General features: G+C 38.3%; 1 protein-coding gene across 10 annotated transcripts in view; it reads right to left on the bottom strand.

The window, feature by feature from the left end:
* The window catches only part of STX18 (syntaxin 18), a 117419-nt gene that overhangs the window by 63173 nt on the left and 39863 nt on the right, over positions 1–14383 (bottom strand). For 3 of the 10 annotated variants that reach the window (XM_060417668.1, XM_042251644.1, XM_060417665.1), the window contains exons 1-2: positions 10609–10742; positions 5555–5598 (exon numbers count right to left, since the gene is read on the bottom strand). The exons of 5 other annotated variants lie outside the window; for them this stretch is intronic. In XM_060417668.1, the coding sequence (XP_060273651.1) occupies positions 5555–5598; positions 10609–10732 (168 nt within the window). In that variant the 5' untranslated portion in view covers positions 10733–10742. Of the gene's footprint in view, positions 1–5554; positions 5599–10608; positions 10743–14383 lie in introns of those variants that run through there. 2 more of the 10 variants (XM_042251646.1, XM_060417669.1) reach the window with 2 other exon arrangements.

Below are 14383 nucleotides of genomic sequence, written 5' to 3'. Positions count from 1 at the left end.
AGGTGGTTATGATGAATTAAAAAGTGTTTTTTTTCAACACAGATTTTTCTCACACTGATTTTACAGATGTGTTAGTACACTCTGAAGGCACACACTCTCTGTAACAGATAGGCCATGAATTAGGAGCCAGCTGATAATCAGCAGCAACTCCTCTCCTCCTGCTGCTGCTGCTAAGTCACTTCAGTCGTGTCTGACTTCTGTGCGACCCCATAGACGGCAGCCCACCAGGCTCCCCCGTCCCTGGGATTCTCCAGGCAAGAACACTGGAGTGGGTTGCCATTTCCTTCTCCAATGCATGAAAGTGAAAAGTGAAAGTGAAGTCACTCAGTCGTGTCCAACCCTCAGCGACCCCATGAACTGTAGCCCCCAGGCTCCTCCGTCCATGGGAGTTTCCAGGCAAGAGTACTGGAGTGGGTGCCATCACCTTCTCCCCTCTCCTCCTAAGGTGAACCAATTCTATCCAACCAGTTCCAGCCAAAGGGAGACTCCTATCACTAAGGTTAAACACATACACTCCAAAACACAAACTCTCCAAAGACTGACTGCTGCCCTAGTGACATTTTTAAAAAAATGATCTTTATTTCATAAAAACATCAACTATGAGGAGGGACTATGTTTGTGACGATGGCAAAGATTAGCACGTACACCTACACGTGTAGGGAACCACAAATAAAACCGACATGTCACAGCTTCTCCCAATGTCATTCTCCTGGGATCCTTGCCCTGGGTAGAAATTATGAGCTGGGAACAACATAAAACCTCACTTATTTGCAAACCAAGGTCAAGAGTCACGTCAACACAGACTCGCTCTCTAAACTCTGTACCCAGAGCAGCAAGTGCACGTCCCGTCCACTAGGTGGTGCTCTCTACCACACTGTGCCTCACAAACAATACCGTCTATCAAAATGACAACAGCCTGGCTTTAAGATGATTTGTCTCTTGAGGATATACATTTGGTTTAAGTTTCCACTGCAACGTTAAAGTTCTTAAGATAGGTCATGCAGATCAATTGCTCCTGTAATCTGAAACTCAAAAGAGCAAGTAATATCTAAACAAGGGGAGGGGGCAGCCCTGAGCTTATAAGGTTCTCTAAAAGCCAGGAGACAGTCAGCCTGGCTACCTCTAATCTCATCATCAAAACTGTTACCTTGTCCAGTTTCTGCTTCACATCAGCAGAGAGAAGAGTGACATCAACTGTGGGCGGTACAAAGGGAAAACATACATTCAACTTCCATACTGCTTGATAGATGCCAATAATTTACACTCAACAGAAAACACTGCTTGATAACATTTGAACCCGCAAAGTGTAAGTGCTTTGCTCTATTAAAACACATTCCTCTCCCCCCACCCCCCGCTTTATTAGTGAAAACAAAAGCAAAGGAATCGATGTGCGTTTTATCACGAAGCTCTGGGAAAGACAGCTTGGTAACAAGATACACAACGTTGCCTCCAATGTCATCTTTCAACTGAGTGATGGGAATAAAATGCAGAGCATGCCGGCCTCGAGCAATAACACAAGTGTTCAAATTCCAAGCAAAACCCAGGGCCTGTTTCATCATTCCCAGTCCTGCCCAAAATATAGATTCTTTCCCCTCATTATGGTCCTCTTTGGAGTCAATAAGGCATAAAACTGAAAGTGAAAAAAAGGCAAAAATATTATTTCAAGGAATAAGATACAAAACATTCTAACAATCTCTTTGCTTGAAAAAAAAGAAAGTAAAATTGAGTTGTTTTCAGGATTTAAAAGAACTGTAGCAAATTAGCTAACTGCTAAGTTTTATAAAATGGGGACGAGCCTGATAAAAATTGATTAAACTTACATGTTCAAAATAGCAGAAAATATGTAAGTTTCTAACATTGGGCTGGCCAAAAAGTTCATTAAGGTTTTTCCATAACATGTTATGGAAAAATTTGAATGAATTTTTTTGCCAACTCAATACAACATTTGCTAGAGAAAAATCTGTGTGTAATAATAACTAGAAAAATAATGGTTAGATCTTGAGCTGTATATATAGATCTTGATTTTGAGAATCAAATTATACCTTTTCAGTCTACTTTTAAGATTTATTTACTGTTTTATACTCAGACACCTAAATATTTAAAAGCTATACTTGAATTTTACATTGAGAACTCAGTTGAAAGCTTTAAAAGTAAAACAAGTATACATAATTTAAATTCCTTTTAAACAGTTTTTCAGATCATTAGGTAAAGCATTTGAAACACTATGCAGAAAGAATTTTCCATTCTTATCCTAGCAACAAGTTTCAGTTAAAATCACATATCAATTTGTAAGCAATAAAATTGTCATCAAAATGTAATACTAACCATTCCCCACCCAAACACATATACTTTTAAGGGATATATATAGCAGTGCATCAAAGAAAGGAAAGCAAAAATGTCTATATATAATAGGTGCTAAAGTGATATCTTTTTACACTTATTGTACCATTACATTAAAAAACGGACAAATTTCCCCAAGAATTCATATGAACTAAAAAATATTATAAAATGCCAATATGCAATTGTGAAGTTAATGTGATGACAATGAAATTTAAATCAAATCTTAGACTAAGGTTTTTAAATTTTATTTGTATTTATACTGCATATTGTGATATATCTCAATAATTAAAAGAACTAAGACATTTTTCCGCCTTTCAAAATTAGGAATCGTAGTATATACTAAAATTTAATGCTTCTTTTGTAAAAATTAGTTTAAATTTTCCTGGCAACTACGTATGCACTTTGTGTTTTAAACAAAAATACATACGTAGGTTTGGTGCCCATAATTGGAGGGGGACATTTTGGGGACTCTCAAACAATCAGTATGGCTCTTAAAAAAGAAAAAAAACCCCAAGATTTCATACAGATTGAAGAATTCATATTTAGGCCTTATTTTCAATTATAGCCAAAGTCTTTATTCTAGAGCGCATAATAACCACCCTTCTCCCTGAAAATGAGTTTTCAGAGACAACATTATTAAATGTTACATCTGACTTTAATAGAGTTTCCCAATTTGCTTTTGCATGTTTATTATCAAACTCCAATCATGACTTTCCCAAACTTATTTATACTTTCACACAAACTTCCAAAGTTTTCCCAACTTAAATAAAAGCCCACAAGAACTGTGGGAAATGTTTTGCTTGAAAGATAAAAGGAAATTGGTTCAAATGTACATTTGCAATAATCAGTGTTTACTTTCATTGCTCAAACATTCAGCTTACGGCCCTTTCAATATCTGCATTCAACTTATTTTTTTTGTCTCGTTAAAAAAAGTGGGGGAGGGAAAGTAGTTTTCTTTCCTCTTATTTTGCTCTCAAAATATAAAGTCATTTAATGCAAAGCATTCCTGAATCAGGCACGTTTTATACTAAAAGCATATCTAGTCCCAACAGCATTCATATTACATACGAAACACTATTTCTCTCAAAACTTGTCTGAATATTTTATAAGCCTAATTTCACCATTCTTAATAAAGTGAAGACATTTTACTATGTAAAACCTTAAAATTTTTAGTAAATGAAAATACCAAAAGAGCGGATACTACAATACTAAAGTAGAAGGAAGATAAGTATTAATTCATTTACTTGGAAAGGTGAAGAGTTTTTCTTTAAGTGTTCCTACTATAGATTTTGCACTATATTTATTAAAATAGGACAAATCTTTAACCTGGGAACAATTTACCAGTTAACATTATCTGCTGAAAGAGGAAGTATACTTTGGATAAGTAAAACACTGGAAACTATTTGTGCTGCCCTGTTTAAAGTTGCTTAGAAAACTGGGCTATATACTTTTAAAAATAATCATTAAAAAGAGCTTAAAGAGTAACTGTGATACAGTTAATCCACAAGCCAACTAAAGCCACCTAATTCTAGAGACAGAAGTCTGTCTTTCAAGGGGGATCTAAGACACCCATCCATACAGCAATATGCGTTAAAGGTGATGAAACCATACACACTTCCTAATAGAATGAACATATTTTAAAGTCTGTATGACCGGCAATAGAAAAGTTTTGGTTTTTTTTAACCATTAAAAAAAAAAAATCCAGACAAGAGAATCTGGTTTTGAAGTATGTCACACCTCAGTTCCCCAACCACGAATCCAAGTTCATTTTTTAAAATGAGGTCTATTTCCTGTAATTTTAGATATTTTAGAGCACAATTATTTTACATTTTTATGATGCCTTTGGGGTATCATTACAAATATTTTTATATGTTTAAACTTAGGAAAGTAAAATTAAGTAATAGCTTCTCTTAAAGGGAGCTGTCAACTCTCTCCTAAACAAAAATCTTTGTTTTAAAGCAATCTAGAGATTTATATCCCCAGTAACCATAGAAATTAATCTTAAGCTTTAGGAAAAAAAACTGCATAAAATGCTCTTTAATTAAAATCAGAGCTCTGCTCTTAGAAATAAGGACCCTCTTTTAAAAGGAAAGAACTTTCCACAGAGTAGAATTGTTTTTACTCAAGGTGGCACTCTTTGTGATAAATTAATCAAACATGTTTAACTGACTCATGAATCCGTGTGCACAGAAAGTTAAACACTTTGTTGGAAAGGAAAGGATTTGCTGAAAACTTTTAGCTAAGAAGAGAAAATGAAACACACAGGATCCAAACAGTATTTGCAGATTATCTAAGTGTGAGCAGGAAAAGAGACGGCAGAGCAAAAGAATTTAACAATAACAATTAGGAGAATCACTCAGAACGGAACTCAACTTTGTTTTCATAAGGAAACTGAAAGTATCATTTATGGTGCCTTAATATGAAGATCCATCAACACATCATAACTCAAATTTCACTCTTGTGAGCACGATCACTTTCTATCTCACATGTGCTAAAATAGAGACGCATTCTGAATTCTGCTTATCACACAAGACTGAGAAGTTTCTTTCAGTTTTAGAAACCAGTCAGGGCTGCCTCGGGGAGTCGGCAACGCTCTTCCGTGCACTTTCTTCCTGAGTGGTCTGAAAGAATGCGTGCGTTTGAGGATGGGAAAGGCAAACTCCTCAAACATTTTAAAACATCAGAGTCTTCAAGGCTTATGAAATTCAGGTTTTGATGAAGGCTGTGCACAACCAAATCTGATTAACTTTCATGAGATTTACATTTTATAGCTTCGGGTTTTTCTCTGTATAATGAATCATTTTAAAAGCTAAGCCACATTGTTTCCATTACATTTTTAAAAATCCACCCATTTGGACTTTTCTAAAAAAGAAGACAAAGACAAAAAAGGATCAGAGCTTCATATAGAATTAGGAAACAAAGATAACAATTATCATGTCAAAAAACAAACATTAAGTATTTGTAAAGTGCTCATACAGTAGTATATTGTAAATCCTAAGTAAAGTCCAAACTACAAATGTTTCTGCTTTTAGACAACCGAAGTCTTTGAAGGGGCCTGAAATAGGTGTTTTTCTGCATGAGTTTTGGCACTGCTAAGAATGCTAAACATTTATCACCATCTTCTCTAAGCAAACCCACTTTTTGGAAAAGTCACAGGCATCTCCTCCCCCCACTGTCTACGGCTAATTTCAGGGTCCTACAAAGAAAAACTTGCCCAAGCATTTAAGGGAATCAAGACCTCTTGGCGTATGTAGTAAGCTGCAAAACAGGGCAGAAAATGAGGAAATGTAAATGATTTGACACCACAGTGTGCTCACCTTGGTTGTTCCAAAAACTATCCCAACAACAACAACAAATGTGTTTTTGCAGGAGGTGGAGGGGGAGATGACAGGAGTCCAGAATTTGAGTTCAGATACTAGAAAATGACACATCTTATTATCTTCCTGTCTTCACTACAGGCTGGATACTTCCCTAGCAATTACATCCCAACTTAAACAAGACATATTATATGTAAGCGAGCTGAAGGACTTTTAATTCAATCTGTAATAATCAACATTAATAGAAATCTAAAACATCTATTCTAAGGCATCAATAGGAGATGATATTTATAATGGTTTAAACATTATATCAAAGCATGATGCCATTTTTTTTTCATGATGCCATTTTGAAGCTTTTACAACCTGATGTTGAGTAAAAACAAAATACCAACATTCTACCAAGCATAGTTGGAATAACTTCATTCCCCTCCAATATCAACCTTATACATGCAAGAACTGATGAAAGATAAAAGAGCCCCATTTTCCTGGAAAACAGAGGAAGTGGAAAGAGGTTCATGGGCTTTCAGCCATTCGCTATTTGTATATTTTTAACTCTTCTCCTTCTTGTTCAAAAACATCAAGGTAAATACATACTCTTTCCTTGTACCCCCTTAACCCCGTACATGGTGGCTTGTTTAGGACTTTATCCAACAGGCAAAGCCTTCCGCTGGAGTCAGGCGCTGGAGGCCCAGGGAGTTGCTTTGAGGGGTCAGTAACATACACAAGAGTGCACTGAGGTGACCGTGCAAACACTAGGAAGCAGAGGCGATGCCAGTCACAGCGGTAAGACAGCGTCTGGACTGCATCTGGGCTCACAGTGTGCCCCTGGCCCAGTCCTTTCTTTATGCTCCCATTTCCTCACTTGTATTTCAAATTAAGGGGCTGCATTCCCTGATCCCGAAGGTCTATTTGAGCTCCAAAAACTTCATGACTTCTTGCATCTGACTGAAAGCTGAACAGCACATTTTCAAGTGATTTTTCCTATTCAAACTGTGCTTACTTTACAAAGAAATAATTCAGCATTTACTTCTGATTTCCTACTACAGGGCTTCCCTAGTGGCTCAGATGGTAAAGAATCTGCCTGCAACGCGGGAGACCTGGGTTCGATCCCTGGGTTGGGAAGATCCCCTGGAGGAGCGCATGGCAACCCACTCCAGTCTTCTTGCCTGGAGAATCCCATGGACACAGGAGTCTGGTGGGCTACAGTCCATGGGGTCGCCAAGAGTCGGACACAGCTGAGCGACTAAGCGCAGCACAGCACTACAGGACAGAGCAATTCCATATTTTCACATATCTCATTTCATCTTTACAGAAGTCTTCTGACAGTATCACTTTTACAATTTTAGAGGTAAAAAAACTGAGGCTCTGATATACTAGAGCTGGCCAAATTAGATCTGCCCAGTTAACTATCCACACTCTTTCCATACATCCCGGGATCTCCCCTGATGTGATAACAATGATAAATAAAGTGATGTGATGAGGTGATAACAGTACGTTGAAGCATCCCCTGAGGGATTAACACTCAAGTCCTGTGTATGTCTATATCGCTGTGCTGGGCACCGGGCCAGATATACACAGGGAGAAAGGATGTCCCTGTCCCCTTGGGCCCTACCTTACAGAGTCAAACCACAGAGCTCTATGCCCTTCATTGTAAAAGGCCATTAAAAACCCTACTAAGTGTTAGTCATGTCCGACTCTTTGTGACCCCATGGATTGTGGCCCTGCCAGGCTCCTCTGTCCATGGGATTCTCCAGGCAAGAATACTGGAGTGGGTAGCCATTCTCTTCTCCGGGGGATCTACCTGACCCAGGGATCAAACCCAGGTCTCCCACATTGCAGGCAGATTCTTTACCATCTATATGTCATGAAATGGGGAAAAGGAAAGAGTCTAGTGGATTAGAAAAACAGGGAGAGAGTGATCTTTTTTTCTAAAAAAGGGAGAAGATGGAAGATTTGATTGGGTCTCAGGTAGGGCCAGGTAAAATGTCTCTCTCTGCCCTTGGCCCTCTTGGCAAGCTCTCCAGATGAGTCTAACGGACAAGCAGGCTAAGAACCAGCAATGAGGAGGGGGCACTGGGGAGCAGAGTCTGCACTCAGACTGCCTGGATCCAATACCAGCTCTGACAGTCACCAGGTGGGAGGCTCTGCCCAGATTACTTAACCTATCTTTGCCTCAGTTTCTCCTTTTGTAAAAATGGGGAAAATAATATTATTAGTACACACCACACATATATGAGAGTGAAATGCATTATTTTCTGCTCAGAAAAGAACGTGGCATATGAGAAGTCCTATGCAAAGATTGGAAGGCCTTTAACGCCCAGTGAAGGAACTTCTGGAACCCAACAGGGTTAAGATTCTCTCATACTGCCAAGGCAAATTAGCCTGTATCTGAGAGGACCTCATAGCCCCTAGAAGAACCAAGACACAGAAATGAATTCCATAAAACCAGCAATTGAGCCAACGCAGGGCTGTGTCAGTTTCTGAGGACTGAGGTCGGCCCTGCCATCCCAGATACAGGACTGAGGAGGTTGGCAAGGGGAGTGGATGATCACAGATGTGCAAGTGGACCACTCACTGCCCTGGCACCCCCTCAGGCTCCCCAGAGCCAGGGGAGCCACAAGGTCGACAAGACCCCTCCAACCCCCGCCCCCAGTACCTGCACCAGGCAGCCAGCTCGAGGCTTTCAGAGGGCGTGACCTCTGATTAGCTCCCAGGGGCTCAGGCCGAATTCCCGGGATTACTGCACAATATGCCAATAAAGAGCACAGACTTCCAGTTTCTAAGATGTTTATAATGAACCATCAGTGCAGAAAAACTGGGGCGCTGCAGGGGATGGGAGTAGGACGAAGGAAAACCAGAAAAAGCTACATCGCCATTCAACTCAAGCAGCGTCAGCCACCCAGGCCCCGGACCTATAAAGGGCATCTTATAATTCAGAAACATCAACCGGTATCAAGACACCTATCACACACTCACTACTGCCCATACAGCGCTCCGCACCAGGCATGGTTTTATTCTACAGGTATTAACTCACTTAATTCTCCTTAATCTATGAGGTGAAAAGTAGTAGTATCCCTATTTTACACATGAGGAAAAGGAGGCACAGCAAGGTTGAACACCGTGCCCACGGTCACTTGGCTAATAAAGCATAACAAGATTAAAACCTGGGTAACGTGGCTCCAGAACCTTTGCTCTTAACTAACATCTATACTTCCTACTGTGTGAGAATTTGTAAGATCTGTCAATGAGAAATGAGTTCACCGGCCCTCAGAATCACCCTGTCATAGCTTCCTGAGATACCTAGAACAAAATGTGTATTGTGCCTGCTGAGTTAAACGAAGACTAATTTTGGGAGACAATATGCTGTGGTCTGAACTGAACTGATGCTATGGTTAGGAAAAAATGTACTCCTAGGTGTTCACATCTGAGGGTCTATGGTATGTGTCAAAGAGAGGTGTAATCACTGGTTGCTGTAAATGAACAGATGTCTTCTATGAATTAAAATAAGTCACATAAAACTTCAGTAACAATATGAACTGGGAAAATCAAACTTAATCACTCTTTTCTATAAAAGGAGAAATCTTGTTCCATAGAACCTCATTTTTCACCACATAAATTTACAACTCATTTATATACATCTTCCCTAAATTTGCAAGCTTTTTTTAGAATGATTTTTCTCTGGAGGGAAACACTTCTGGGTTGGGGGGGGGTGGGGCAAAAAGCAAATAGATCGGAAGCCACTTTTCAACTTCTCTGCAAAATAATACTGGAAAATAAACCCATTAACAACAATAAACCCCAAATAATGAATGATACTATCACTGCCAATATATCGGAAAGGTCTCCCTACTAGACTTGCTGTATTCTGAAGCAGTTAATCTCATCCTTTTTTGGGGGGGAGAGGTGGGGAGTGGACAGTATCTTCAGCCCCCAGTACAACGACTGACACACAGTCCTGGTATCACACAAATATCTAGTAAATTGCTAAATAAATGTAAGTTTATGTGTCTGGACTATTTAAATCATTGGCCCAATCCATTATCAAAGACTTCCTAACCTTTCCAAGAAAAACAGTTGTGTGATAGCAGTTCACTGGTACATAATGCTGTTGTTAGGACAAAACAATCAGGTAATATACAGTCAGTCAGAACATTCAGGGAGGATAATAAGAACAATTTGTTTATATCCATACAGATATAGATTAGTACTCCAAAATATGGGGCAAATAGCAAAATAGCTTAAGTTTAAAGAAAAAGATCTATGTTTCACACCAGATGGAAAAAAAGGAGAGAGAAAAAGATAATGGTCAATCAGAAACACAAAGCACTGGAAAGACTGCGAGACATCCTTCTCTGAAGGCCTTTAAGAAAAGACACTCATCAAAGGGCTTCAGGTTATTTTTGCAAAAGACAGAAAGCTCACCGAGGCAGCTTATTCCAGCTCTAGAGTTCCTTGGCTATTGCAAATGTGGCAAAGTAGACAACTAGGCCGAACAGGCAAATGAGGGAAAAAAAAGATGCCACTTCTTGGCAGGAGAATAACAATTTGAGGCTATCATGAACTTACATACAACAAACATCTAAAAAATGAATCCCAGGGCCTAACAAACTTTCTTTAAGAGATCTTTTCTTTTAAATTAAAAACAGTAGCTTTATTAATGCTCAACCCATTGCGAACTTGAAACACAACTCTAAGCCATACCTTGTGGACTGGAAAGCCATAATTGTAATGTGGAATGAGACCAACTGAAATCAATATAAGAAATTTGAAGTAAGTAAATACTTTCCCCCCCCCACCCAGGGGGGTTAGTATGAAACGTATGAAATTACAGTAGTAAGAAGTTATTAATTTTAAATTATAAAGTGGAATCGAAGACTTCAAAATATTCATAGATTTTTTTCAAAGAATTCTGGAAGCAAAGAAAGCCATACCATGCCTTAGGAAAGCTTACCTTTCAGACAAACAGCATTTAATTTGCCCTGCTGCTCGACTATGTTGCATGTAAAGCCACTGTAACATGGATCCCACCAAGACATGCACTGATTATAAAGTGGTGTTTTCAAGTTCACAGGCATTAAACTGACTGGCTTCTCCACAAACATGCATTATTTAATAGCTAACCCCATTTAATTATTAAACCTGAACCAGGTAAGAACAGGAACTGTGTCAAGTTACCTGTATACCACAAGACTCTGGCAGAGAGAATTAGCAACATTTCAACAATCACTGGGCAAAGAATCACTAGCAGCAGAATGTTACCTTCAAGTCAGAAGAACTAACTAGTGGGTACTCAAAAATGTTTGCTAATGAAAGAATAAAGGAATGTTCGTTCGACAGGGGAAATGGCTTTTCAAATTTTTTTCCAAATAAAATGACCGCTGATTAAAACAGCAGTTACTTGTGGATTCCACCCCATTGCCCGCATTCCAGATGGGTCACTACCCCTGCCATTAGGATTCCAGCCATGGGGATGGGGATGAGGGTGGGGCAGCTGTATGTGACTTAACACAGCCCAAGCACCAGAGACTCTCAATGAGCCTGTCCTCAGTGGGATTTAAAAGTGGGTTTTTCCAGCACTTGGCATTTGAAAAAAAAAAATTGCCTCTTCAACTACATTTTAAACTCCTTTTTTAATAATCTGATTCTCTGCTAATCATGGAGTTGGTGAAATAAGCAAAATAAAAAGAAAATAAAATCAACTCATCATCACCTAGAAATACAAACTCCTTTGTCACTTTGATGTATGATCCATTTTATAAATAAATTTCCTTTACGTAAGGAATCATATTATATATACAATCTTATATTCTACTGATTTTCAATGACACTACAAATAAGCACCTTTCCACATAGTTAAAAAATCTTCTAAAAATTACTTCGATGTCTATATAATATTTCATTGTTTAAATATACCATAATCTCACTATTTCTCTACCACTGGATAACTGAACTGCTCCTTCTGATTTTCCACAGGATAAATTATGCTGTAAAGAACATCTTTCTGCTAAACCATACCAGGCTATTTTTGTACACTGAATCTTTATCTGATTTTGTAATTCCTTAAGACAAAGTCTTAAAAGAGGAACCGAGAGCTTGACAGTTACAAAATCTTTTAAAATCTTGACGCATCTCGCCAAATGGTTTCCCAGGCAGGGAAAGGAATTATTGGCCTCACGTGGCACCCCAGTCCTAGGCTCGGCACACAGCAGTCCACCAGCAGGCCTGCTGAGACCCCCCTCCTTTGGTTCCCTTGTTCAGAATGACTGCCTTTTAAAACACTAAACAACACGATTATCTTAATACCATTAAACCTGATTTCTTCTGCCTCAGGTCAGTGATCATTTTCTATATATAGGGCAAAATAGGACCTCGGTGTCCTCATCTAGAAACTACAGAGTCAAAACTAACCCATCTGTAAGGTGCTTGCTGAGCACCAACAGTTCTTATTTTGCAGTTCTTATCTGTCCTTGGGCAGACACCATGTGCATAGGTTCACGGGACACTGAGAGAAGAATAAAACATAACCTACTCACTTAAAGCTGTTCAGCTGTTCAGTCTTGTTTCTCTTGGAGCAAATCACGAACAATAACGCTGCAAATTGGAAATACTTAAATACAATTGCCATACTGTTTTAGAAAAAGAAAGATAACATTCACTTCTGGTATTTAAATACATAACCTAGTTTTTGATTTTCAATTCAGGCTCCATAAAACAAGATGCCAACAGCTGGAAATTCTGATTCAAAATTATGACTTCACAGAAAACCAGATGCTATAGCAAAGATAAGGTTTCCTGGAGAAGTGTAGCATTTTAAGAGGCAATCGAAAATCTGTATTAGATTTTCTGCAGAAAAGCAGAAACCTCCAGGATACTAAGCATTAAGAATCTGCACATTAACAGAAAGGTGAAGCTGCCAATCTGCGGTTCATATTTCTTAGCAGCAATACAGCCTATTTGCATGACGCAGGCACACAGACCTCTACTGCCCTATAGGTGTAATATGCCTAAAAGTATCTCCCAGATACCTCAAAATCACTGCAGGTAAAAAGGAAACAAATGACAATTATTTTTTCCTAAGGTTTGAAAATTACATTAGGATTAAAAGCACCCCAAAAAATTATTTCCATGGAGAATTCAAGCAGAACCTTACTACTTGAAGAACAGTAAAAGTTCCTTTTAACAACAGTGTAATTGGGAAAATAGAGAAAAGGGATTTAGGGTAAGTAGTATAATCATCGCTAGCAGGACAGCTACTGAGTCAAAAGCTTTACTTGTAAAAGAACATTTTATTCTTGAAAATTAAAAATGAGTCCCAAAGCATACAATACTACTCAGGAATAAAAACATTTTCCCTTTGTATCTTTTCAAAGAAAGTATAAAAGATGAACAAGTTCAGATTTTACACAAAAATTTTACATCAAAATTTTACATGAAAAAAAAAATTTTTTTCCTGGATCAGTGAGAAAATATATATTAAGTCCTTCTTAATAGGAGTTCTGCGTTGAGGAGATGGAGGTTGGTTCTTTGCCTGACGAATGCTGAAGCAATCGTCCACGTGGCAGACGGATGCATACTAGGAAACACAGGATGGACTGCTAAGGTGCATCAGGCACACATGATTTTAAGGAAGGCGATTTCTGGAGCTTCGACATCTATGTACACTCTTTCCTGAAGCGACTCTTCCTGCGAATCTGTTGCTGATCCACATCCTGCTGGTCTACTTTCCCACAAGCCCTTCACAAGTACATTTTCTGCTTCTTAAAGTCAGAGCTCTACCATACCTGAAGCTTACTATGGTGCCCAGTCTTAGACATAAAAACCTCTAACAAGGGACACTTAGAAATCCTGGGAATGACACTTATGACTGAACAACAAACCCTTTCACAAGCTTGGGGGTGGCAGGATGGGGGGGTTCCAACATTTCCCACTCAACAAAATTAACGGAGGATCTAACTCAGTTTTCATCTGGCAGATCATTTTTAAAAGTTTTGATGACAGTTTGGGCTTATAATGCAGAGGAAGTTCAAACAGAGAGGAGTGGCGGCGCTAACACAAAACTCCTTCCATTCATGTCCGTTACGTGTGCAAACAAGGTTTCCAAGGTTCTTAGCTCTTATGTCACAAGAAAGGAAAACTAAGAATGCAGCTGATATGGAATAACTGTTATGATCTAGAAAAAAGAAACATTCATCTACTTGCACATAATCCAGTTAAAAAAAAATCTGTTTCCTTAAGAGTCTTTTCATGTCAAATAACATATTTTTTTGTTTTAATACATGTACACTGATAATAACTACCAAAGTAACTAAACACAGAATAAAATTCAATACAATAATTCAACAGAGAACAATTACAGCCTTTTGGTTATCACTAGAAATACTTTTAAAATTAAATTTCTACTTGCATACCTATTTCTGTTGCAAAGAAGTAGAAGAGAATGAACAATAAAAGATTTCAGCAATAACCAAGGAAAATGAGATGGAGTTTATGAAGAAAAAGAAAGACTGTAAAATTTATGACTAAAAAAAGGAATTTTTAGGGATTTTTTTTTTCCCAATAAATGATGGTGAGCATCATATGCAGTATTTAGATTCCATGGGATACATTTAAAAGAGTGACCAAAAGTTTAACTTTAAAATGTCAAGTTTTATAGCATGCTGGAAATTATATCCTTTGCAACTATTTAAATTTATAAAGAAAAAAAGTGTACATGTCAGCTTGAAATA

The sequence above is a fragment of the Ovis aries genome, chromosome 6, assembly GCF_016772045.2.
Source record: "Ovis aries strain OAR_USU_Benz2616 breed Rambouillet chromosome 6, ARS-UI_Ramb_v3.0, whole genome shotgun sequence".
NCBI lineage: Eukaryota > Metazoa > Chordata > Mammalia > Artiodactyla > Bovidae > Ovis > Ovis aries.
The sequence above is the reverse complement of the archived record's forward strand: the minus strand, read 5'-3'. Positions and strand labels throughout refer to the sequence as shown.